The 26,921-nt window shown below is 41.8% G+C and overlaps 2 protein-coding genes and 1 long non-coding RNA gene across 17 annotated transcripts in view; 1 reads left to right on the top strand and 2 right to left on the bottom strand.

Moving 5' to 3' along the window:
* The window catches only part of nav2a (neuron navigator 2a), a 299,433-nt gene extending 285,171 nt beyond the window's left edge, over nucleotides 1-14,262 (top strand). For all 15 annotated transcript variants that reach the window (XM_055004563.1, XM_035946341.2, XM_055004401.1 and 12 more), the window contains 14 exons: nucleotides 914-1,092; nucleotides 2,963-3,135; nucleotides 3,241-3,394; nucleotides 3,712-3,898; nucleotides 4,206-4,306; nucleotides 4,395-4,490; nucleotides 4,670-4,844; nucleotides 5,773-6,008; nucleotides 6,936-7,087; nucleotides 7,843-7,914; nucleotides 8,013-8,209; nucleotides 8,291-8,409; nucleotides 9,519-9,719; nucleotides 10,837-14,262. In XM_055004563.1, coding sequence (XP_054860538.1) covers nucleotides 914-1,092; nucleotides 2,963-3,135; nucleotides 3,241-3,394; nucleotides 3,712-3,898; nucleotides 4,206-4,306; nucleotides 4,395-4,490; nucleotides 4,670-4,844; nucleotides 5,773-6,008; nucleotides 6,936-7,087; nucleotides 7,843-7,914; nucleotides 8,013-8,209; nucleotides 8,291-8,409; nucleotides 9,519-9,719; nucleotides 10,837-10,962 — 2,168 coding nt within the window. In that variant the 3' untranslated portion in view covers nucleotides 10,963-14,262. The remainder of the gene's footprint in view (nucleotides 1-913; nucleotides 1,093-2,962; nucleotides 3,136-3,240; nucleotides 3,395-3,711; nucleotides 3,899-4,205; nucleotides 4,307-4,394; nucleotides 4,491-4,669; nucleotides 4,845-5,772; nucleotides 6,009-6,935; nucleotides 7,088-7,842; nucleotides 7,915-8,012; nucleotides 8,210-8,290; nucleotides 8,410-9,518; nucleotides 9,720-10,836) is intronic.
* Nucleotides 832-3,813, bottom strand: LOC118470012 (uncharacterized). Its single transcript, XR_004847008.2, has 5 exons — nucleotides 3,674-3,813; nucleotides 2,847-3,396; nucleotides 2,274-2,336; nucleotides 2,015-2,127; nucleotides 832-1,054 (listed from the first exon to the last, which is right to left on the bottom strand). It is a non-coding gene; the product is annotated as an uncharacterized LOC118470012 (long non-coding RNA).
* A 49-nt stretch (nucleotides 14,263-14,311) lies between the features above and the next one.
* On the bottom strand, nucleotides 14,312-17,590 carry dbx1a (developing brain homeobox 1a). Its single transcript, XM_023266080.3, has 4 exons — nucleotides 17,115-17,590; nucleotides 16,887-16,988; nucleotides 15,173-15,375; nucleotides 14,312-15,036 (listed from the first exon to the last, which is right to left on the bottom strand). Exons 1-4 carry the CDS (start codon nucleotides 17,485-17,487, stop codon nucleotides 14,746-14,748), a joined length of 969 nt encoding a protein of 322 aa, XP_023121848.1. The 5' UTR covers nucleotides 17,488-17,590; the 3' UTR covers nucleotides 14,312-14,745.
* Nucleotides 17,591-26,921: the final 9,331 nt, after the last annotated feature.

The raw sequence follows: 26,921 nt of genomic DNA on the forward strand, positions 1-26,921 counted from the left end.
CTATCGTCAGAATGCCTTAGATCAAAGTTGTTAGTGAAAATTATCATTAAAAGCTACAAAGCAACAAACATTTTATTGACAAGATTTCAGTGTGACTTGATTCTCCCTTTACCACCATAGTGTTGCAGTAGTAAACCTTAGACAGGGTTTTGGACACTTTCTTTGCTGTCAGCAGAAAATAATCTCGGAAATAGTAGGTCAGTAACTGAGTTAAAACTTAAATTGCTCTTAAAGTATTTATTGCAGCGAGGGTTAGTGCATATCAAATGAAACCGCATGATATGATCCTCCCACCCTGTGTTTTGAAATTATTCACATCTAATCATTGTTAGTTGCAACATTTAAACTGCTGTATCCATCTCTGCACACATTACTAGTGTTTTTAATACTCATGAGTTTCCCTTTTCATGGATTTTATATCTAGAGTTTTATATATATGCAAAAAACCTTTTTAATTTGTTAATATCATGTCACAAGAAAGAGCAGAACTGCAGCTTTGTGATTATTCAGATTTGCCACCTCTGCAAGGAAGCTACTATATGTTCATACTTCAGTAAATGAAGTAATAATAAGCACATATTTTTCTCACTTGCCATGTCATCAAAGATGTCACTGTCATGGTTGCAATATTTCAAAAAGATAAATTTACTGCCAGAATTTTATTGTGAGACACGTGTAAAAACATAATTTCCTGATTTTTTTTCCCGTAATATAAAAGTTAATATTAAAAAACTTAGTTGGTGGAAAATCTGAACAGCCTCGACTACTCTGGAAAAAGCAAAATTTTCTGCAAATTTTGTTTTTGTAGCAAAAACAAGACATAGACAACACTGATCACTTGGGATTTAATGGAAATGATATTTAATAGACACCGTATAAGTCCTAATATGACAAACATGCATTTTCTCCTCAGCTGGCACTAACGGCAGTCCACAACAACAGCAGCAGCAGAATCAGCCGCCGGACCTTCGCATCAGGAGGCAGCACTCCTCCGACAGCGTCAGCAGCGTCGCCAGTGCAACCAGCCACTCCAGCGTGGGCTCCAACATGGACGCTGATGCCAAAAACAAGAAGAAGAACAAGAAGAACTGGGTAAGATGAGCAGAATTTAACTATAATAGATGTCAAGACAGGAGGTTTGTTGTCTTTGTCTCTACATTTGTGTGTTTATTTGTGTCACATTTCTCTCTTTTAGGCATCTTTCACTGGGGAAAAGGTTAACACACAACATTTATTAGACTTAGTCATGTTGAAACCAAGTAATGAGTGATTTGATGATTTGCAGATCAAAAAAATATCACATTCAATTTTAAATTGGTTGTAGAATCATGTTTTGACCTGAAAATCACCAAATCAGTTCTTCCTGGGTAGTTCATAGCCTTAATATCATTTTTTGTGACACTAGATCTGCATGTAACTACACAACTAAACATCCTACATTCACATACAACTGAACGTTTTTCCATTGTGTTGTTAAAAGACTTTTTTATGCACCGGAGGACAAGTCAGACATGATGATGACGACGTACGCTACTCTTTTTATTTCCTCTCTGTCTTCCCGTAGACTCACACCGTCTGTTAGCAGCCTGTATCCTCTCCCTGTGTTGTCAGGTTTTAGGTCAAGTTGTGCGGTGCTGTGTTAAAAGACATGGGCTCGTGTTTCCCGCTTTAGGTGGCAGTGATAATAAACACCCTCCTGTGTGTCAGTGTTTGTGTGGATGAGACCCCACAGCAGGCTCCTCCATGCAGGTGCTGCTCACACTGTGTATAACACTCAGTGTATAGGGGCTGCGTGTGTTTGCACAGTATATAGTGGATGATGAAAGAACCTTCATGCTGTGCAGTTTAATCTGTGTCCCTCCATTAACGCACCCAAACCCATGTGAACATGTGCTGTTTTGTCTCTCTGTCTTCCTCTGCTTCGCTTCATGTGGCAGGTGTATGAGGTAAGAGTGGTGCTCTGTGTGAAAGAGACAAAGAAGCCTAACCCCTGCACCTTTTCTAGGTTACTAACCTCACTCCTTTTTCTTCCTTCCTGCTTCCAGTGGTAGTACCTTTTCCTCTCCCTGATAACTGCTCTTATGACACTTGAGCTCGCTCTTTAAAGGAAAAGTCCACCTGGAAATACTGACAGAAGACAGGGATTAGTATTAGAGATTGTATTTTCCTTAAAACTTTTTAAAGACACACAAAGTGAAGAGGAAGTCTGAGGAATATAAGTTCAACAAAATAAAAGACACCACTTCTTAACCCTCTGAATTCCTTTTACTCACTGTGGGATCATTTTTCGCTGCGATATAAAGTCCTGCACCTCTCAAGGAACAGGACAACCACAGCTAGAAGCAGAGAAAAGTCATTATAAAAGAAAACAACAAAGACTAAATGTCTTTGATTACATATTTCACCAATTTGAAAACAACTGTAATCAGCATGTACAACATTTTTCAGTGTCTACAGGTGCTACTAATAATAGTAGAATTAATGGATTTTAACGCAATATCATGATTTTTAGCTTCGATTTAATTAATTTTCCTGACAGAAGTCCATGTCACACATGATTAGTTCTATAGTAAAGTTAAAAATCCAAAGATTATGATTAAGGACAGCTTGCCTTTCAAAGTTGCTGGTGGGTTTCGGGGTTCAGAAGGTTAAAGCAGCAACATCAGAAGTCATAAAATAGTGATGAGAAAGAGTGATACATTTTCACTGTGGATTTTTCCTTTAAACTCAAAATATCTAACAAATATGGACATGAGCCGTAAGTATAAATCCTGTCACCTTCAGTTGTAGCTCTGAGTCAGTCATAAGACAGTCTATCCATAATTCCTTTTCTCCCTGTTACTCACTTGCACTTTTTCACAGCTGTTTTCCTTCAGCACTCCTCCTCTTCCTCCCAGCTGTGGTTTTACGAATCTCTCCTGCTCACCGTCTCTCCATGTTTGTGTCTGTTTTCCACCTGCAGCTGAGAAGCTCTTTCAAACAAGCGTTCAGCAAGAAGAAATCTCCCAAATCGGCCTCGTCTCACTCCGACATCGAGGAGATGACGGACTCGTCGCTGCCGTCTTCACCGAAACTGCCTCACAATGGAACCTCTGGCACCGGACACATGCTGAGGAACACACACTCCAACACACTGTGAGTTCAGCTCAGCATCTGCATTTAAAGTTACTCATTCTATACTACAAAACTCTGCTCAGACTACAGTATGACATGTCTTGAAAGTGTATTGTGTGCGTACAGATTGTCGGAGTGTTTGGACAGTGAGGCCGAGACGGTGATGCAGCTTCGCAGTGAGCTCAGGGAGAAGGAGATGAAACTGACCGACATCCGGCTGGAGGCTCTCAGCTCTGCACATCAGCTGGACCAGCTCCGGGAGGCCATGAACCGCATGCAGGTCTGCAGATACACACCAATATACATTCTCAGTAAAAGAAATATCTGTTCTGAAGCACAGATTGTACAAAATACCTGCTATATTGCTTCCTTTGAGTAGAAATCGTCAGTAACTGAGACATTTCTGATCTCAATTTTAGCATAAATATGAAAAAAAAGAGTTTTAGCCTTCTCAACCTGAGTAATTTAAGATGTTTAAATGGCAGAAGTGTTAAAGCTCTGTGGCAACACTTTTAGAGACGATGCATGCATGTTCCTGGAAAAGGCTGACACAACCTACATGTCGGTTTATTTTCCTTCTGGGGTGTTTTTCTGCAGCTGGAGATCGAGAAGCTGAAGGCGGAGAATGACCGTCTGAAGCTGGAGAACCAGGGCAGCAGGACAGGCTCCCAGGCCTCCATATCATCCTCTCCTCCCCCTCACACCCACAGCCAGAACCCTGGACCCGGACCTGGACTCTCCCAGCACAGCCTCAACCTCACCACCAGCGAGTCCACCAGCCTAGGTAAGACAGCAGATGACTTAGGAGCTACACAGTTCCTGAAACATTAAATTAGCAGCTGAATGTTCTTCATAAATGGATCATAGACTTTCTGTCTGACAGTATGAGACCAGTTTAGACAGAAATAGGATATTTTCTTTCAATAAATAGATGATTTATGTGTCCGACAGCTTTCTGCACAGACATTTTCTTAAAGGAAACACATGGAATTGATTTAACTGAACTATTTCCCATCAGAATTCATGATTGTGATCATTGTGTAACACTGACAGCGGATTACAAGGAAACTTTTGCCCTATCTTCCCATCAGATATGCTGCTGGACGACACTGGCGGCGAGGGAGGGATGAGAAAGGAGGGACGACACGTGAAAATCGTCGTCAGCCTGGATGAGGACAGAAAGTGGGGAGAGGTGAGACATGTTTGAAAAGACATAAGTAAAACTATTTAAGATGTTTTAGCTTTTTGGTGGCTAAAAAGACGACGTTTCTTCGACACAGGAGGGCCGAACTCGTCATTTCCTGATCGGTTGCATCGGTGTGAGTGGGAAAACTAAGTGGGATGTCCTTGACGGAGTGGTCAGACGTCTTTTTAAGGTAGACACTCTAGCTTGCCAGATTCACTCGTAACAGTGACATTTCACATCTGTTAAAGCAAAACAATTTTCATTTAGAACACTAGGTTACATTAGATGCAATCGTCTTAAGAAACTAAGTAGAAGGACAAAATCGGAGTCCATAAAAAGCTGCTAAATGCTGAACTTTGTCTCTTACAGGAGTACATCACCCACGTGGACCCGGTGAGCCAGCTGGGTCTGAGCTCAGACAGCGTTCAGGGTTACAACATCGGAGAAATCCATCGACCTAGCACCCCCAGCGCCGCCCACACGCCCGAGCTGCTGCCCTGCGGGTACCTGGTGGGGGACAACACCATCAACATCCAGCTCAAAGGTACCAGAGCCTCAGGACTGAAAAGAAATGCCATCACATCCAGTAACTGATCAATAACTACACCCACAGAGATTCAGCAACAGAAGAAAACTTAGCAGTTGCATCTAAAATACCTTTTTTTGTTTTTGATCTTTTGGCCAAATTATTTATCAGCCCATTGCTTTAATGTCTCAAATGAACTTTTGGAGGTTTTGACAGAGCACCTAAACATTTGTTGTAAAATGCATCATGGGACATGCAATGAATTAAAGGAGGACAACGCAGATACTAAAGTTTTCCACAAAAATCAATCTCAACGGAAACTCTGTGTATCAGTTACTCTTTTTTTGGCACCAACTTTGCAAATTGAACATTTTAACTCTTATATCAACTGACTTATCAAAAACGGAGCTTTGCTGCAGTTTCAGGACTTGATTCACTAAATTTGAATGATTTTTCTAGTTTGAATGAAGCCCTGCGTGGGTCAGGGTGAGATTTTTTTGATTTGCATCCCCCACATTATGCTTTACTATATTTCTGATCCATATGAACAGTTGGTGTGTTGGTCCAGTCCAATTCTAATATGCTGAACACTTTAAATCAAATTCATTATAATAGCAGGTTTTTACTAAAACACACTGGGGATACTATGGAAAGGACAGATGATGCAGATGGGGAGTTCAGCCTTTTAAAATGAAAAATAAGGAAAAATGCATTATATTAAGTATCACATCATCTCTCTTTCCCAAAGTGTTTTTCTAAACTACATGCGTATTATAATTGGACCGGCACCAGCACAAGAACCACTAGATCAGAGTTATTGCAAGGAATATAAAAGCAGTCCTCAAAAAATTCTCACCGTGAGTCAATACTATAAAAACTTAGTTAATAAAACTTTAAGATCTTTCCACTGTTACCTCATTAGATATAAATGTGTGTGTTTATCCAGGTGTGAGCAGTGAAAATGTGGACTCTCTGGTGTTCAACACTCTGATCCCGAAGCCGATGCTGCAGCGCTACGTGTCGCTGCTGAAGGAACACAGACGAGTGATTCTATCGGGACCCAGTGGAACAGGAAAGACCTACCTGGCCAATCAGCTGTCTCGATACCTGCTGCTGCTGGAGGCTCGACCTCTGACGCCAAACGCTGTCGTCACTTTCAATGTGGACCACAAGTCCAGCAAGGTGAGCACACTTACTGTATTTTACAAGCCTACACCTGTTAAAGTTTTAGTGGTTGCTTGAACAACTTTATAGACTTTAGCAGAAACAAAGGCCTAGAAATGCCTTTTAGTAAACAAAAAATAAGATTGGCATTAAGTCTTGGAGGAAGTATTTCAATTAGTCTTTTCTGTATCTAAAGCTGAAATTTAACATCAACATGGACTCTTGTATACATTGAATTTAATTCTGTTATATTTAGCAATAAATTGCAAATCCAGTTTTTATACCTGAAATGAGAGTCATTAGTACTTTTAGCAGGTACCTACTTACTAACTGTTCAGTAAATTAAAGCTTGTAAAATTCAAATAAATTATATGTTTTAAAAATGATACAAATCATGTATAAAGCTGAGTAATCATTTACCATATATGCATGTATGTTTCTAAAAGTCAAAGTGTTGACTTTCATGTCAGAATGTTAAAAAAAAAAACATGGTGACATGCAAGGAATGTGCAGCACATTTTGTCAGTTACTGAAGTAAGAATCAGACTAATTCCTGGGTAGGTTTTCTGTGGGTCAGAATCTGGGGAACCAATGAAATCACATTGTGAGGGATAACCTCCTTAAACAATGTTGATTTTTGACAATTTAGTCGATATTTGTGCAATACTTCTGTCACTGAAATAGGAAATGCTCTTTTAAGAAGCATTTTTACATTGAATTTTTTTGCACAAAGTTACTTTTTTAATGTTGATACAATCTTTTTTAATTTTTCCTCTTCTTATGGTTATTGTCAATAGAAAATGTCAAATTTGAGCCCCAATAAGATCATCATAACAAAGAACTCAAGGCTGGCCTTCAGTCGTCTAGACAAAGTGGTTTTGTGAAGAAAACTCAGTTTCTCAGAGAACATAAAGCGTAAACTAATCTTTTGTGTTGTGTTTTCAGGAGCTGCGTCAGTACCTGTCGGGTCTGGCTGAGCAGTGCAGCAGTGTTCCAGGATCAGACCGCCCTCTGGTGGTCATTCTGGACAACCTGCACCACGTCAGCAGCCTGGGAGAAATCTTCAATGGCCTCTTCAACTGCAACTACCAGCACTGGTCAGTTTACTCACACTCACATCCGTCAGTTAAAAATGAAGGTTTGAATACACAACATTAATAAAGACTGACAATTTGCAGTTTTTGTTTTGTTTTTTAAATATGTAAATTAGGGCAGTTTCACTTTTTAACGCCAGATATTTTCAACTGAAAGAATCATAGCAAAATAGTTGTAGCTTTCAAAACTTCTCATGGGAATGTCTCACTACATCAGGACAATTATACCTCCTTATCTTAATTAGGAACCTTTAATAGGCCTATAAAGCTGTTGAGGGGGAACACATAACAAGCCTCAGCTCTGTTTACACATATTATCTGCCTACAACAAGCTATCTAACTGCTAACTCACCAAACATACCTGTTTGGATGGAAACCTGAATTAAAGGTTGGGCTTTCCTCCCTCTGTCAAACATAAGCAAACTTGTGTTATAATGCAAGGAATTCTGTTTTGTTGTTTCCATTTTCCCTGCAAATATTTGTCAGATTACGGTGGTTAAAGTTAAACTAATTAGAACTCGCTGTGCTGCACATACATATTGCACAATGCAGAAAGTGTTGCAGTAAAAGTCATTAGAAATATTGTTTTTCAGAGCACCTTGGTGGCATGTTCTGTCTGAAAGCTCCATCAGGAGATGTATGAGATTATGCCAAGCAAAGTAAAACCCTCTCAGCAGTTGTCCTTTGATGCACCGATGACTAAATGAACTGTTATTTTCTACCAAGACCAAGTAGTAACTATTATTTTCTCCTTTCAGCCCCTACATTATCGGCACCATGAGCCAGGCTACGTCATCTGCCCCAAATCTGCAGCTTCACCACAACTTCAGGTAAACTGCTCTCTAGATTTTTTTTTTTTTTAGTTAATCTGAGGGAATATTTTACCTTTTTTTTGGAGTGCTTATGTACCTGTGTGTTCTGTGATCAGGTGGGTGCTTTGTGCCAACCACATGGAGCCGGTTAAAGGATTCCTCGGTCGCTACCTGAGGAGGAAGCTGATCGAGACGGAGATCGGCAGCCGGACGCGCAACATGGAGCTGGTGAAGATCATCGACTGGGTGCCGCGGGTTTGGCATCACCTGAACCGCTTCCTGGAGACGCACAGCTCCTCCGACGTCACCATCGGTAGGCCCGAGTGAAGAAAGACGGGTTTAAAAAAAGCCTGTGTAGAAGTAGGTTTTTACCTGTCTGCTCTGTGACATGCAGGACCTCGTCTGTTCCTGTCGTGTCCCATGGATGTGGAGGGATCCAGGGTTTGGTTCACCGATCTGTGGAACTACTCCATCATCCCATACATGCTGGAGGCGGTACGGGAGGGACTGCAGGTAAAAAAAAAACACACACAGCTGGTTCTTCTGTTCGTCAGGAATCACTTGACAGGTCAAGTTCTGGTCAAAGAGCTGATTAGATTTTTGTTTGTGGTCCAGATCTGTGATTTTCTTGAGTCTGAGAATTACAGAACTGATCAGATTTGCCCTCAAACGACCGGGGTTATGTTCATCAAAGAGAAATGAATTCAATTTGTCCCCTAATCTGTGTGTGATTAGTGTCTGATTTAATTAGGCAGCAGCTAATTACCGAAACGCAGCATCTGTGGGAGAGTCAGGGGGAGCTGGTTTCTCATCAGCCAAACAGCAGCACGGTGAAGCTACCTGAAAAACATGCGTTACTTCAGATTTAGAATTGTGATTTTTAATAATCATATTATTTTTAGAACAAATACAGTTTAAAGGGTGATTTAGATACATTCATCCTCGTGCGTTTTCCATTAATATGGTTATTGTGACTTCCATTGTCTCGTGTATGACCTCAAACATGCACAGGACACACTGGAATACTGTTTTGTGTATCAGTTCCAGTCACTTTGTTTCTTTTCCTTTTACATATCCAAGGCTGCATATGAACAAAGCTGGCAGACTATGAGAAAATGTTCTCTGCAGCTGATAAAAACTCATTGATTAGAATCACTGACCTTTCTTTGAATGGAAATTGCCTGGTTAGAATAAATCAGAATTCTCCTTTAAGCCAAGCTGGAATTCCACAAAAAAAAAAAATAGAAAATACCACCTCAACGCATCTGTAATTTCAAAAGGCTGCTTTCAGCTCAGAAGATGTAAAATCTACACTGATATTTGTTGACCATATGTCCAGTCTCTTTTCTTTTGTGTGGTTTCAATAAAATCACGTTCATTTCTTATCACTATTTTCTCCCCTCATAGTTTGCTAGTTTGTTTTAAACTCATCTGTAGCAGGTTTCACTTTTGCTGGCCGTCATCAACATTTAAACTTATTTTTCTCTTTCCTAGAGCTGCTTTTTTTCAGTACTTGTGCAAATTAACACAGACAGTCCTTAAAAATATTACCCACAACCTCGGAGAACAACTGCTCCAACCTCTATGTTTCACTGTTCTAACTTGTGAACATCTATGTTTAGCTTTACGGCCGCAGGGCTGCCTGGGAGGATCCGGCTGCCTGGGTGATTGACTCCTACCCCTGGTCAGCTACGCCTCCTCCAGGCGACTGGCCTCCGCTGCTGCAGCTCCGCCCGGAGGACGTGGGCTTCGATGGATACTCTGCCCCCAGAGAGGGAGTCAGGAAAGAGCCACCACAGAGCGACAGTGACGCAGACCCACTGGTGAGCAGGAATACACATGAATAAGTGTAGAATAACAGTAACAGATGGACGAATAGGGCCGCTCAGCTGTGCACAAATTTAATGCATCTCCTACAGCATTGAAATTAAACTCAAAACACCTGTTATTTGTCAGATCTCTGAAGTGTAGGATGGGGAAAAACTGAAAATTAACTGTTATGGAGAAATAAAAACGTGACATAAATATATCTTAACTCAAGGTCCATTAACTTACAGCCTCTTCCTTAGCTACCAAGGTCTCTATAGAGCTCAAAGGGATAGTCCCAGGTTTTTAAAAGTGCAGTTTAATGATGTATTTATCTACAGTTGGCAGAAACAAAATGGGAAACCAGCACAGAAGATAAGCAGTAAACTGCTGTGGACTAGATCAGCAACAAGTGTATTTAAGCCACTTAAAAATGTAGATAATTTTAAGAGTACGTTATATTTAGATTATTTTTACAGGTTTAACTTGCCGTCAGACAGCGATTTTCAGCTGGGAAATTAAGCAGATATATCACCATTTCCTTGCCACCAGAATCCTTTGACAAAAACAGTAATTTTACACAGTAGAAGACAGAAATTTATGATCTATTATTGAGTGATTTTGGTGTTTTAACATGTTAGTTTGGATGTGAACTAGCATGATAAAACATCAAGGTCACACTATAATGCAAGAAACTAAATATAAGAGGCAGTGATAGCACAGGAAATCCTGTTTTCTACACTGTAAAATTACTGTTTTTGTCAATGGAGTTTGGTGGTTTTGAAGACATTAAAGTACAGCAACAAAAATAGTTAAATATTCTGTGCATGTGAAGCAATACAGATTATTTAGGTGGTTAAAATACATGTTGTTTAGCTTCTATGTTCTACTGCAGGTCAAACACTGACTATGGATAAATAGCTCATATAGCCACAATTAAAAGAAACCAAACTAGTTAGTGGGCTTTGAGTTACTTTTTGTTTGGATTTTTTTTTTGTCCAAGAACCGATCGTAATAATTTTACAAGTCAAATAAGGTCCAAAACTTCTTACCCGCACTGTCTTTGAACATTTGCAGCTTCTGTCTCTGAGGTGTAAAGCTCAATCAGACTCACGCTTGTTTTTCTGCCGACAGATGAACATGCTGATGCGTCTGAAGGAGGCGGCGACGTCGTCGAGCCCTCAGAGCTACGACAGCGACTCCAACAGCAACAGCCACCAGGACGATATCCTGGACACATCACTGGAGTCCACCTTGTGATGCCTCAAAACGCACCACTGGGATCTGTTTTATGGGGAAAAAAAAAAAGAGAGAGAACATTTTTATAAAAAACTTTTCTCACAGAGTATAATTTCATGCCACAAAATCCAGCCAACTTAATTTGGGTGCAGGTAACCCAAATACATAAAAAAGAAGTCAAAATAAGACGGTTAAAATTGCATTTCAGTAAACGGGCAACAAAAGTTTCTACTTCTTCTGCACTGCGCTGTTTTTTGTTTGTTTTTTTCACCGCTGTGGCCCGCAGCTCCACTCTCAGGAGCCAGACAGAATAAAAGCACACAGCCTGTCCCTGTTGGTGAGGCGTCATCATCACCATCATCACCATCATCACCATCATCACCATCATCACCAGCCATCCGTTGACTGAAACACCAGCCAGGAGTCCTCCATTCTACCCTGAGCCACAGCATCACACCAGCTCATCAGACCACAAAACTCCGGCTGCAGTGAGCCGGAGCTGCCTGCAGATGGCGATACAAGCCCTGCTACCACCTCCTGAGAAACACTTAGTGCTGCTGCAGGTTGGATGGATGAACGGCCAGCCAGCCGCTTTCTGCTCCTCGTCCACCTCATATGGCTGAAGTTGCCTGTGTGATTGCTGGAGGATGAATCGAGCCAAAGTGAATGTTAAGTCTGACAACAGAAACACAACTTCTCAGAGAAATCCTCAGTTTTACATCCCAAACTTTACAAATTACAATGTGTCAAAGCCAAGACAGTAGTGATAAAAAGAGCTGCTACAACATAGTTTTGGTGGACAAAAAGATGAGAGCTGGTGGGTTTCTATCTGCAAAAACCCTAATTAAATATGGTAGCAAGGAAATTAACAAACATCGTGACAATATCTAAGACTGTAAGAAAAAAAAATCTAAGGAGAAAAGCTTCATTACTTGGACCAGAAATACTTACTACAATTCCTGCTAAGGCTTTTTTTCTCATTTTGGTTGTACTTTTCATCAGGGGTCCTCAGTGGTTTTATCCTTCCTCACAGTTGTACCCCCAAATGCCCCCTTTGAAATTAAGTGGAATAACATTAACAAAAAATACTTATTTTTATTGGATGAACAGACAGTAGTCAGATTTGCTGAAAAAAAAAGCTGTAGTTAATTTTACAAATGCAATTTACAAAGTGCATTTAAAGTCCTTGATCTCACAAAAAGGCTTTTACAGTGTTTGAGGTAAAATCATTTGATCAACAAACTGAGTTTTAAACCTGAACTCTGCGTTTATTAATTCTGAGCTGTCAAACTCACAGCTTTTGGTTTCAGAACAAGTGACAACAGTTAGTTGAGTTATTAAAAATAGCTATTATTAGCTCACAAAAACAAGCTGCAACACAATTTGTTTTGAAATTAGATCATGATCACAATGTATCATATGAACATTATAAGGGCTACAAATAAGTTCCGATAAATGATCAATTGTGCAGAAAAAAAACGCCCCAACAGATGATCACCAGGGAATGAAAATCTGCAAGCGAGCAGGTTGGCATGACAGTGTTGCCTCAGAGTTAAGCTGAACTCACTGTGATACGGAAAACCTCAATTTTCATTCCTTGAAATCTGACTCAACTAATTCTCAGTTTTCACTAAACCTGCTTTGTGAAACTGAGCTTCTATCTGCAAATCTATAATGCAAAACATAGTAACAAGGAAGTCAGAAAACACTGTAGTCAACACTGTGACAATGTGTAAGCCTAAGGGGGAAACGAATCTGAATTAAGGAGACAAACTTGGTCAGTGGAACCAAAAATACTCACCACAATCCTTCCTAACGTTTTTCCCTCCAAGTAGTTCCTTTGAAATGAAGCACAGTGCATAAGTTTTATTAGTTGAACACGTACAAAAAAGCTTGTCAACTTTATCCAAAATCTAATCCATAGAATATCTTTGAAGTCCTGCAAACTGGGAAATTAGCATTCACTGTGGCTTGATTTGTCCTTTTAAACTCTGACAGTGTTTGAGATAATGTCCTGTGTGTTGTAGCATCCTATGTAATGTCACTAATAACGCCTCTACCACTTGCTTTGACCCCCTAATAATCCCTCGATATCTCCATGCACATTGACCCAAGCAGGCTGTTGTAGCACAAACCCCCTTTGGTGCTGGACTGAATCCTAACAAACAATGCCTTACTCTTTTCTAACAGATTATGTGCATTAGTCGATTCTCTTTTTTTTAAGTCTAAATGGCTGTAAACTTGACAGGGCTCCGAGTCGACTCACCGTTGACCTCTCATCATATCAATCACCAATGCCGTGGGATTGAAGAGATGTGAATGAGAAGCTTTGGGTTTCAAATTAAGTTGTATGCATGCATGACCCACCAGGTGCTGGGACGATGGTGTAAATATGTGGACCACTAGCGGCAAAGAAAACCATTTAGATGTGATTTTGTTTTGGTGCTCGAAATCAGAACTTGTTGCAGGTTGATCGGATGAGGGAAAGTTGAAGAAGATTTTATACCTCATCCCCATCCTATAACTGTGCTTTTGCCGCGCTTCTTGTCTGTTTTGATTATGTGATGATTGATGAACAGAACCGTCATAACAAACACGTTGAACTAATTAAGTGAAAGCTAGTGTATATGCTGCTTTGTTTATAGTGATATAATTAATCAGAGGTTAAAGTTATAAAAGGTACTTTGTTGTGAGCCTGCCTTTTGGTAAAGGGCGGGCGGGTGGGCATTTAAAGCCGGGGTCTTGTAGTCTAGCACGGCTTCCATCGCTTTCAGTGTTTCTGTCACCGATCCTATGCAACATTCATTCTGATCTTCAAGTGGAAGCCAAAAGTCGAGCAGTACTGCCTAGAGACGTACAGCATGGAACCAGATTTGTGAAGAGTTTTGTGGCCAATGTTCTTTGTCCATGTGTGTGTTTGATAAAAGGATCTCCTGCTACTGTCCCTGTAAGCACAAAGAGACTGACTCTGTTTGTCTGTGTTAAAGCCTGCTCAGAGAGGTGCGGATGTCGTCCAAGCATTTGACATTTTATTACTCACAAACTCAATGAATGTTTAGCCTTCTTAGCCATGTACATTTTTTATATGTAACATAACTGTGTAAATAGTTGATTATCTCGCAGCATTTTGATGACTTTTTCTAGCCGATTTGTTACAGTACTTGAAAAGGAGTATTTTGTGTACAGTCTCTTTACATCAGAGCAGATCGATGCGGTTTGTCATCGCTGGTCTGTCCAGGGCTCGGAGAATTTAATCTGATATCACTGTACTAGTCTTAAGTTATTGTGATTCAATAAAATTAATGATTATTTATGACTGAATTTTGTCAAACTGTTATTTTCTTCAAACAGCCACGTGCACATCACTTGGAATGTTTACAGTTTTATTTGGTATTTGTACAAAACGTGTGAAATAAACATATATACAGCACATAATACAACATACTTATTAAACAAATTCATATAAATTATTAACGGAATAGCTACTTTTTTTCAATAAACAACTCTATTCAATGTCAAGGTAAAAGTAACTCAATATTCTTGGCATAAAATTTCCATACAAAATTGTACAAAATACTGTACAATTGAACAAAGCTGTGCAAAACAGCAAACTGTGTCAGAAGCAGATCCTGTCCAGTGCGCATGCACCGATGAAGCTACAAACTTAAGTGAAATTTGTGTTGTTTTTTTGAACAGTGACATTTATGGGTTCTTGTTTCAGGGCGGCAGCTTCTTACAAATCTGGTCACAGTCTCGTAAAAACAAATCACGGGTTATATCTCTATATTTGCTTTATAAAATAAATTAAGATACTGTTATTTCTTCTTCATCTGACTCTGAGAAGTCCGAGTGCTTACTGGAGAGAGAGGGAGAGGAGATACTGGACCCTGCCGCCCTCATCCTCTCTCTCCCGAACTCCTCTTCCTCCTCCTCCTCCTCTTCCTCGGCTGAGGACTTCTTGCCCACGTCGCTGAGGTCCGGGTGCGGATTGGCTTTAGTGGGCAGCGTCTGCTCGCGGCATCCACCAGATGACAACAGCTCTCTTTCCTTTGAGTTCCTCCACTTCATCCGCCGGTTCTGAAACCAGATTTTCACCTGCAGACGAGAAGAAAGCGGTGAGTGAAAAAATTTTAGACGTAATGGAATCCGTAATGGAATGCGTAATGGTGTCTTTACGCGCAAATTACGCACGACCTGTTGAACATTCTGGGAGCGTCTGAACAAGTTTTACCTGCGAGTCTTTTAGGCCCAGTTTAGATGCCAGCTTCTTCCTGTCGGGCTTGCTGATGTATTTCTGTTTCTGGAACATCTTCTCCAAAGCTTTGCGCTGTACGTCGGAGAACACTGCCCTCCTCAGCATCCCTCTCCGGGGTTTCCCTCTGGCTGCCAGGGGCCACGAAAAGGTCCCGGGGATGGGAACAACGGATGAAGATGCTATAAAGCAAAAACGGACAAAAAATTAGAAGCTGTTACACAAACAACATTCAGCCACAAATAGTCAAGTTGGAAAATCTTAATGGGTTTTAAATCCAAACTTAAGACACCAAAGAGGCTCCAGATTCTCTATGAATATACTGATTCCTTTTAAGACTATAGTTTTCACTCGATTATTATTGGAAGTTTTCCCCTTTTGGAACTGTGCAATACGTCTCCGTTTTGAGTGAAATGGCACGAGGTGACTAATTAGCACATTGGCCGGTCCCCAACCGCATTGGTATGGTAAAGAGGTAGCATATCCTTTAAGGAACCCTGTGAGGGCGGATAGAGGAGTTAATAAACCGTGAACGGTAATTGTGTAGTAATGAACTAACGTAGAAAAGACTCTGGACAGGCGGCGAAGGCCATATATTATCGCAACAAAAGGAGATTTACACTTTCAAACTAAACACAACTGCATACCAGAATACTGATGCCCAGAGGGGGGAGTGAAGAGTGGAGGGGAATGGCGCATTTTTTTTCTTCGTGCCCTCAAATCATTTTCATTAAATGAACACGAAAAGCTATTCAGGACGCTGGAGTTGTTTTGTTGAGGCATTCAGCTGAGCCCATGAAAAGACTCCATCTCTATTATGATTTGACTGAATGAAAGCATGGACTAGCGACTTTATAGACTTTTGTAAGAGATTATTCTTTATCTCAACTCGTTGATTGGCCCGGCTGGAGAATAGAGGAGCGTTTAAGGCACAGAGAGAGTGCGGATTGGAGGTCAGTGGTAACCTATCCTATGGGCCGCGCAGGGAAAAACTCTCCCCAGCTGGGACGCTTTGAGTGCAGCTGGGATTTTTAAAACTTTGCTTAAAAATCTCACTGTGCCGGAGACTTTCCATCTCTGCTGACTGGACTTCCTCCTGACTGTAGCTGCCCTGTGGCCGCAGCAGAATCAGGAACAACGACGCACTATGTGGTCTTGTGAGAATATTGAAAACTCTCAATAGCGCCTAATAGGGAAATTAGTGCATGACTGGTTCACGCCTTTGGCCCGCCTGGTAAAAGTCACTCTCCGGGGTATGTGGGTGGTTCGCCCGGTGGGAGCTGACCAAATTGGTCACGGTGCTGCAGGGCTTTGTTGCCCGCCACAGCGGCCCAGTGGCCCCCCGCGCGCTGTGGGAAAACGCGGGGCCGGGGAAATGCCAAAACGCCCCCCAATGGGAAGCAGGGGGGACTATAACTCGCCATCCCGCCTCAAATTCAGAGCGTGACGATTTGGGATAATTGGTTAATTAGGTGGTGGGTGGGTCCGGGCAGGGGCCAGAGCCAGCGGTCCCCATTAATAAGACAGTGATTTCTTCTTTTCTCGCTGGTTGTCCCTTTTCTGCTTCTATTTCAGTTAAAATATATGACCGGGGGTGAAAGTGTTTTACATTTAAATGCAATTAGTACAGGCAGGATTCTAAAGGCTGAAGAGAGGCATCTCTAAAGAAGCTGTGCGTAAAAGTTGCGCCTACCTGGTAAATAAGGCGTCCTGAATATGGGGTGAAAGGTTCCGTCAAAGCAAGGGACAGGGAAGGTCTTGGAGTGCAGACTGTGAACTGTGGGGGGTGAGGACGCTGTGGAGGAACAGCACAAGTTAGAAACATGCCTGGAGCAGAAAAATACATGTACAATTCATCAGTGTAGGAGAAATAAAGTCCATCTATCTTAAGGTGGAAACACATTGAAGTCTATCTACTCACCGATCTTTGGTGAGGGTGCGAGGATGGCGCTCACTCCAAACTTGAGAAAGCTCGGGTCCTTGCTGCTCGGCACCGACGTTTTGGGCGAGCACGATTCGCGCGTCACCGCAGTCGTGGCCAATGCGCGTTCCGCAGGCGCACCGCTGAAGGACACGGTGGTGGTGGCGGTGGGCAGAGAGGCGTTGGCTGACGGGACAGTCCGGTTTATGAAGGCGGCAGCGGCGGGGCGGCTTATCCGGAGCAGGTCCTCCACGAGGAAGCTGGAGTGCGTCGGGAAGGCGGACGGCAGCGTCTGGTGCAGCGGCAGCGCGGCGGCGGGCCGGTACAGCCCCGGGTAGAGGGCTGGAGGCGCGATGACACTTGGGATCATCATGGTCCCGGCTTGGAAAAAGTTCAGTGTGAAATACTCCTCGTGTCAGCTGGGAGAGACTCGGTCGTGTGAATGGCTGCTAACTCCTCTGGTTTCCTCACTCTGGGGAGAGGAGCTTTATAGCAGCCGGCCCCCCCGGCCCTCCTCTCGGGGCTGACAGCCGCAACAATGGGGCTCTACAAAGTTCTCCACATGGGTCGCTTTCATGCCGCATCCCCCGGGCCGCTGATTGGCCGGAGGACGCAATTTATGATTGCATTAGACTTCATAAGCGAGCAATACACAATGTAGCGACCACAAAAGAGGCTCAGTCATCAATTTTGCATGTTGGCCACTTTCCTTTCAATTTGTTTTGTTTGGCAGAAGCAAGCAGCCTAATTAAAGCGCAATCTTTAGATTCACGCATTATTCTGGCACTTTTAATGACTTCTTACAAAGATATTTTTCTTTTCATTTCAGGATGTCCTTCTGTTATGCAGGATAAAAATGCTAAATTATTCTTTTATACTATTTTCAGTGCTGCAAAACTAAGTAGATAAAAAAAATGATTTCAAACTATTTCCCAACAGCAACAGAACGACTCAGCGGATTTATTGTTAAATGTACATTTTTACTTGCAGACATGAGCACCACCATCTCAAATGTAAATCAGTTTTAGGGTTTCATAGGATTCTCAACACTCAATCTGGCCCTCGTCATGGAATAATGTCTTAAAGGGATTTCTGCTATCAAAACGCTTTAACAGATGTGTTAAATATCACTCTTTTTGCTCAGGCTTCATTCATTGCGCACAGCCGCAGCTCAGTGCGCACAGGAGAAGTGTGCGGCCTGAGCCGTGCGCTCCTGATCCTGTTAACCATGAACTAACTGTCACCCTCAGCTGCAGAGGAGGCGCCCCTCGGCCTTTCTCTCCTTCCCTTCTCTCGCCTTCAAAAAAAGCCCAGTGGAATTAAAAAAAAAAAAAGAAAAAGCTTTATTTCTAAAGACGGTTTTGTTCTGCTATTTTAACCGGCTGAATAAAAGTGCATCTGTGATTTGATTTAAAACGCATTCATATGAGCGGACACTGAGACCCCCATATAAAACTTATTAAAGCGACTTGGAGCCTGATAGTCGTGTTCTGTCAGCTTTCCTCCCTGAAAACCCGTTAAAGCAGAGCAATCAGGCGAAAATGCATCGTAGGGCCAAAGAGGAGGAGAAAAAAAAACGTCTAACTGTTGGCAGTTTGAAACCCAATTAAAACAAGAAATGCAATAAAAACGAATTACCAAAAAATGCGATTTGGATTTAAAACTATCTACAGGTAGAAATATTTAATTTATTAACTTCATTAATCCATATTTTAATTTGTCAAAAGCTGAGATTTCATTTGTTAATATTTTCTTTCATAATTATATAATTTTCAATTATAAATTTTGGCCTACAATGTATTCATTTTCTAAATTAAATTAAAACTTCAACACTTAACGAAACAAGTCTGTGCGTAATTGTGTTTTTAGTCGTCTAGCAATATTAAAAACTAAGAAATACTACTGATTGTGATTTTATTTCAATCACATTTTATGTTTTGCTTTACAAAACGTATTAAAACAGGCTCAACGGTAATCAGAAGTGTGCGCAAACAAACTTTTACATAATTTAAAAGCGCAATTTAAAGCTCCACTGGGCGACTTTTGTGGCTGCACCCAGTCAGTCAGTTTGCATCATTTAGGATCAGTGCAAATACTGATAAGTAGGTCTACATCAATCTAATATAAACTGGCCCACAATCCGATAATTAAAAGGGAACGCCTCCGTGAAATGATCCTTTACAGAGAGTCAACGCTTATGAGAGGTGTCCGCTTTATGAGCGCAGGACGCACAGCCAGGCGTTAACACGGCGCTCCGGCCCCGCAGCTACACCTCCAATAAGTAACGAGACCTTCAAAGCTTTTTTATGAGCCCATATTCCTTTACTTGGCGGCCCGAAATCCCCCCTTTGTGAGCGGTAAGCAGATGGTTAGCAGGAAGCATAGGCTGCTCTGGCTGACCGAGACTAATTTCTACGAGCTTTGCAAGCTTGCCACGTCCCCGCTCCTTTACCAGGCCGAGTAAAAACAGCTGGCTGCGGCTGAATTAAAGCCATTAAAAGCACATCTCTGAAATATTGCCACCACCAACAACACACCCACTCCCCCATTACTATCCCATCACTTCTATATCATTATCCTGCAGGAATCGTGTTAAAAATTTGTGCGCATTTGTGGCTTTGCAGTGTTAACTTGCGCTAAATATTATTTCATTTTTAAGATAAGATAATCCTTTATTACTCCCCATGTCAGGGGAAATTTTCCACGTTACAGCAGCAATATACAGTAAATATAGTCATAAAATATTAATATAGGTAACACCTCATTATGTTTATGTCCACTTATGGTATGTTAATATCCCCACAGGGATTAACTGCTGATGTTTATCGCAGTATAATATCCCTACAGGGAGCTTATTAATCACTTATGATATAATAACTTTATAGGATTACTAGCAGAGGACTTGCACTTGCAGGACACCATTATTACTAAATGAATTTATGGTTTTCTATCATTTTTTTGTTAGATTTTGCTGCATTTATGAGAGAATTTTCTTACTTCTGTCGACAGGGCCAGGACCAGTTTACCAAATAGATGAACTTAACCATTGTCTTGGGTCTCTTTCTGCTTCGTTAAGTGAAAGGGGCTGAGTAAATATGTTACCCATGCATGAGAGCCTCTGTATGGGCCGGGCCATTGTGCGGCGGGTCCGACAGGTGGTTGACTGTTTATTATTCCCTCATTATTTATCAGTGACGTGGGCTGCATGGAGGAACGGGAACTCCCCCGTCCTTTCACCGCACCGGGATGAACAGATTGTGCTGACTGGTTGCAGCCTCGTATATGACACCGGTCACCAGTCCATCCATCTCAGCACCGCATTCACTGGGCTCCAGCAGGGTTTGGTAAATGAAAACGCTTTATTTCAGTTAACACATCCTCTGGAGGATTTTCGGGACATTTTCTGTTGCAGTGTTGCCAAATTCAACCAGACAAATAACCTTTTGCAGTTTAGGATATCAGAAAATACTGTCACTTTATGAATATTACATATTATTTATATAGACAAGTATTGCAATTTTATTGATGGAACAGCAAATAAAGTTGAATTTGAGTGCAGCACAGATGTAATTTTATATATTATGGTTGATTAATACAGATTTTTCTGTCTGTAAACAAACAATGGAGTAAAATAATTTGCTCAGGTGCTGATTGAAGGTATTTTGCATATTTTCACTTATTTTAAAGCCATCTTGGTTACATGTTACGATATTACATACAAAATATTCTGCTCTGTTATAAATTAAATCATCCAAAAGCACATTAAGTAGTTAAAATGACTTCAATCAGTTACTTAGAATGTCGTTTCTATATTCTTACATCATTAAAAACAAGTCAGAAAGCAATTTTTCTGTAGCATAAACACTTTTTCTTTTGATCATTTTGCTCTTTCTTTAATTTAAGCTTTGATTCTGCTTAACGTAGACTTAAAAGTGCAGTTTTAATAAAGCCTTCTTTCTCCCCACCATAGTAATGTTTTTTTTACTAAAGTTACTGAATATTTCTGCCTCCACTGCTATTTATTCGTCAGACTCATCCAGACTTGAGCCCATCATGCCTCATAATGTCACAGTTTGTGCAGGTTTCACATAAAGCCGAGGCGAGTTCTTGCTCCTGCCATGTGAAGTTAACCAAACATCTATTTCAAAGGATTCAGTTTGCGACCGGGCTTCACCTCAGCAGCGGTTCCCACTTGGGGTGTTTTGGCCGCGGCTTCACCTCGGCTCTCTGCAGCACCGAAGGTCCCTGCAGCATCTGGTGCAGGCGACGCAAAAGCCCTGCTCAACACTGAGCGAATTAGCAATGCCATAAGATTCAGAAGAACAGTGACAAGCATTAAATCGATATTAACTTTGTATTAAACATGGGCCCCTCCCTCTTCCCCAAATGGACTGGAGCCATATCAGCGCACAAAGCGCTCTGTATGAACTCTGGCTGCACCTGTTCCCTCTCACATGGTCATGGGAGTTCAACTTCTTAGTTTCACCCCAGGCTCTTTTTTGTTTGCTTCACCCCACACTGAATTCTTTCAGTTGGGCTTTTGTCATCATTTTTTGATCTCGGCTTCACCCCCGAGTTTTACAACTCATCAAATCGCATCATTAAGAACATGCATTTCACATTTCCACTTCCAGGAACTGTCCAAAACTCTAACTCATAAGTGCCACTTTCAACCGCACAAAGTTTCAGAGCAGAATTGCTCTTTTTGGTTGAGACACAGACTCTTGCCTCCCCTTTCTCCTGTTTATTTATTAGCAGTTGTCAGTATGGATGTTGAGTGGTGTCCTAATCCTCTTAAAGCGCATGTTGGTACAGTTTGCATATCATTTTCTGATCTTGGAGAAAGGCCACAACCCTCTCTATTCACAGGGATTCCCTGTCCTCTTTGAGTGCAGCCACAGCCAACAGCATTAGCATAATCTGACAACCAATACCATTGTCCGTGACCTTGTATGCAAAGTTAATTGCTCATTAATACCAGACAAAACAGAGGGGTGCAGAGGAAGCACATTGGTCCTTTAAATCCTTGTTTTAGAAAGAGGCAGGCAGGTGGAATCTCCTCCACCGGCTCATTAGACTTTACCTGAAATTATTAGAATTCATTTAAATCCAAATATTTTAATTTGGGTTTTGGACAAAAGCATCTGCTGCTCAAATATACTCCTAATCAAGCGTCTAAGTAGCTGTTGTTTAACCAACCACTCGAGTTTTAACAATAATCTGGCACTGACATTGTAAAAAGTGCACACACACACACATGCACGCACACACACACACACACACACAAAGAGCTGTACACACTCCCTCAAAAGTATATACAATTTGTCACAGTGGCTCAGCGTTAATCAATTGCAAATGTATCTCTCTGCAAGTTTAATCTCATCTCTACATTAGTTTCACGGATTCGGGGCGATTTGCAAGAGGAGCCTCGCCTCCGCCTCCCCTCCTGAGCACCTGGCAGCCTTTTCGGGGGTAGCGTCATGTAAACATCCACTGCTCCAACGGGTGCCCCGTCTGAGGACCCAAGCGTCACCGCGCAGCACGGAAAAGAAGGCCAGGCTGTGTGGTTGTCAACACCGGTTTAGCTTAGGAGTCCCATCGTGACATTAGCGGTGACTCTCCTGGTCAGGCCGACCTGCAGCACTTGTTTGATATAGATATAGCTGCTAATATCTGATTATTATGGAATGAACAGGCACTAGACAGGGTTCAGGAGGCCACCACATGCAGCTGCCTAACGCCGTCTTTGTGCTCTGCAGAGCTGCACAGGCGGCAAGGGCAAGCTTGAAATAGTGTTTTAAAAAATGCAATGAAATGCTTGTTTGCCGGTTTTGCCAGTAACGTGCAACATAAGTAGCTATGAAATGACAAAATACTGATTTTTCTAACCCATGCACAGTGAAAGACAAATGCAGAGGAATTTTTATGTAACCATTTAACCCCCCAACAAAGTTTTGCTTGGGCTAAAACTTGCTATTTTGGAGCTCTGCCCTGGAGGTTTGTTGTTTCATCAGACTGGAGGCCCGAAGAAGTGTGTGTGAGCGTGCATGGGAGGGGTAGCTGCACAGGGCAGTTGAAGGAGAAGAAGGTATGAATGGGCAAAGAAGGGGCTTGGGTGGAGGAGGGGATGCTTGACGGACTTCACTGCCTGTTGGCCCTGCAGCATTGATGCCGTGTTGGCCATATAATCGGATTGCCAGTGGGTGAAAGTGAGCCCGGGTGCTTATGTCAGTTTGCGTCTCGTCAAGCTGAATAATACGCATGGCCAGGGAGTGAAGCGGACGCTTGCCATTGAGGGCTCTCAGTACTTGTGGCTAAGCATTTCTAAAAGAGAGAAAAAGCCTCATTGGATTCATATATAATTCTCACTCAAGCGTTTTGATGCATTTGCATAACAGGGGGAAACCAGTGATCTTTTCAGTGCTGCTGCTGCTCCTGCTGCACAAGTGTGTGTTTGCATGTGCTACTCGGTGTGTGTGTGTGTGTCTGTGTGTGTGTGTGTGTGTGTGTGTGTGTGTGTGTGTTTAAAAGGGCCCTAGCTGAGCCCTGCATAAACAAGGCAGGACACGGTTCTTACACTTGGCCTCTCATGATTAATCGAAGATCAACAACAAAACAACAGAACATTTAGCTTTTTCCACTTATCTTCTTTCACGTTGAAGAAAAAAAGCCTGGAGCAAAAGTTCAGTGTTTGTTGTCATAAGTAAAGAAAACACTGTTGACCCTCAGATTCTGCAGGTTTCTTAAGAAGATTCAAGCAGAGTCGATAATACAAATCTTTTCTGATTCTGCACTTCAAACCAGCTCTTCAGCTTCAGCAGCTGAGGCTCTTGTTAAATCTAGCCAGCGTAGAATTTGCTGAAGACATTGCACAGTAGATGCAATTCAAGATTCTCTGAAACGAGCTTGAATATTTAGATGAATCCCTCCTTTGATCAAAAAACCGAATTCCTTTCATAAGCATTATTCTGATGTGTTGCTTTGGCCTCCCATCATGTTGAACCTGCAGTTGAGTCAGAAGCTGGTGAAACAACAGTTTGTCTCTGTTCTCCTGCCTACTTTATAAGTAATGAAGCAATTATGGGGTCAAAGTGCTGTATTAACATCCACGTCAAATTACCGGTGATGGACTAATAACACTTGTCATACATGATGCAGAAGTTTCAGCAACAAGCAGCAGAGCTATGATCTCAAACATGCTAACAAGCCGATACAACAACATGCAATTTTGTGAACTATGCAAGTCAGTCACCTGACTTTAAAAACACTGATGTATAATTTAAGAATAGATTGAAACCAAAAAGTCACAAAAACAATAAGCAAGTGAAGATCACTGTAGTTTGATCCTAGCACATAATCACTGGAGAAGCTAGCATGTCACTAACCAACTGCAAATGATGTGAAACCAAATATCAAAGTTTTTTTTAGCTTCAAGCTTAAGCTTTATCTAAGATTACGATCAGTACGTTGAGGGAAATGCTAATATTTGGGAAGAAGTCTTGTTATGTAGCTAAATTATGCTATATTTGGCAACATAATAGCACAGAGTGTAGATAAATAATAGTTGGATTTTATAACCATTAATTTACATATTAAATACAGGTATTTGCACTCAGATGTCAAATATGGTTTGAAAAATCTGAGAAGTCCTGACATTGATAACTGAACATTTTTCGAACGTGAAATAACTAGCAGCGTTTCTACCAATTACTATGGAGAAAAGCTGTATGCAAATTAGGGACTGCTGCTTCTGTCTGTTATTTCATTGTAAACTGAGCATCTTTGGGTTTATGACTTTTGGCTGGACAAGAAAAATTTGAAAATATCACTTTAGGCTCAGAGACTATGGTGGTCAGAATCATTTTAACAAAAAATTAATCAATGAACTGAAAGCCAACTTGTTAGGATGAGAATTGTTTCATTAATATCTCACCACTGCAGCAAAAGGCCCAAGTGCAGACCATGTGCAACTGTTCTAGTACTTGTTGACTACCCTGTGTATTTGTATGCATTTCCTAGTCTACATTGGTTGTGTAATAGTCACACACAGTTTGCTAAATGTTGTCTATGTTGATAAAGAAGCAACAGCAGCCTCATGGTTCTAAAGGCTTCAGTGTGTTGGTGGTTTACTGTCAGCTACCAGCAGAGCTGACCAGGCTGCTGCAGCTCTCATCAACCCGGATGTGGACCATCAGTTGGTCCATTTACTCTGTTGAAACTCCTTGAGGCATGATGACCGTCAGGGCGATCGCAGCCTTTGGTTAGAACAGACAGCAGTAATGTGCTCTGACTGACTTTCCACGCAGCAGACAAGCTCCCCCAGCCCACCCTCAGATCTGATTCCTGAAACAGTCAAAGTCCTGCATCTCAAAGTCACATTCAGGCATTTGGAGCCACTGGCCTGTGCTGGTTCTCAGTCCCAGTGTGGCCCATAATTGATCCCATCATTGCATTATGGGGGCTCTAATAGGCTCTAGGTGAGCTGACCTCTGCTCCGCCGGGTCTTTAACTCCCCCCTTCTGCTTGTCACTTCTCCAAACCATCACTCGTGTTTCCCTTTCAGCATCTCCTGCACTCCATTTCTCCCTTTCTTCTCCTTCACGCCTCCTCTCTCCTCAGGTTTTAGCAGCCACGTTGAGCTCAGAGCAGTTTCAGCTTAACAACCAAGAAATGACTGTTTATCCAGATCAGAGACACCGTGACATGCAGGAGCACTTTCATGCTTTTTGCATTTTTGTCCCAGTTATCAGCTGAGTGAACAAAAAGACACCAAAGTTGCAGCTGATGAACTCATGACCAGGATGTGAGGTTAAGCCAGTCCACCAGAAAACAACACGGTAGAGGAAGAAGATCTTTTTATCTCGACAGAAGACTGTTGAAGTCTACGAATCCTGTTCTGATTCTTCAACTTTTCCATTCGTCTGCCATTCTGAGTCCTTCAAAGCCGCATTGGGGTGAATCTCAGCCTACTTTGTATGTTATCTTTAGTTGGAGAGTCTTCTTAGAGATCCTCTTGTACGTCTTATACTCTTGTACAAAAGTAGAATGGAGCAGGCAGGGGGAAGGGTCACCTATTGCGGAGTGACCTCTGCTCTGCAGGGCCAAATGATAAGACACTTAAGGTCAAGAAGAGCACAAAGGCCTGAGAGAGTGTCCACTCCAAAGACAACAAGCCGCAGAGCAGGAATGTGAAACTTTCTTGCCTTCAGAAAAATCACGAGCTTAGAGACGTCTAGTCGAGGAGGGAAGGAGCTCAACTTGCTCTCACACCTTCACATTTATCAAATATTAAAGCTGTAAATACGTAGAGAATATCCTATTGTTTGCACTGCCCCACACAGAGACACAGAGTTTGGTTCCAGTTATTTTACTTTCTAGTTTTCATGAGTGTGATTCCAGCCATTAGCCACGGCCACGGTTCCCCTTCAGCACTTTCCCATCGTCGTCTGTAGTCTGATGGATCTTTACGGTCTGTTTTCTGGGGCTGATACAGTGGGACAAGCGGCGACTAATTGATCAAGGGAGAAGCAAATCTCAGTGTCACAGTCTGGGAGTCCAACCCTATTAGCTTTACGACGTGTGTCCAACGAGTGCGGCCCCGCCAGATCTCTGACAATCTCCGAAATCCCAGCAGATGGATGGGAAATTATAGCTACCATTTGTTGTTAGAAGCGGACGCATAGTTTGATACTCACGCGTCTCCTTGAAGTAAAGCTCCGGCGATAATTCATGCAATCTGAGAAACTGCATTTTCTTGCATGTTTGCTGGGAAAATAAAAAACCCAAAAATTATTTGTGAATAATTAC

The sequence above is a fragment of the Amphiprion ocellaris genome, chromosome 1 (genome assembly GCF_022539595.1).
Source record: "Amphiprion ocellaris isolate individual 3 ecotype Okinawa chromosome 1, ASM2253959v1, whole genome shotgun sequence".
Lineage (NCBI taxonomy): Eukaryota > Metazoa > Chordata > Actinopteri > Pomacentridae > Amphiprion > Amphiprion ocellaris.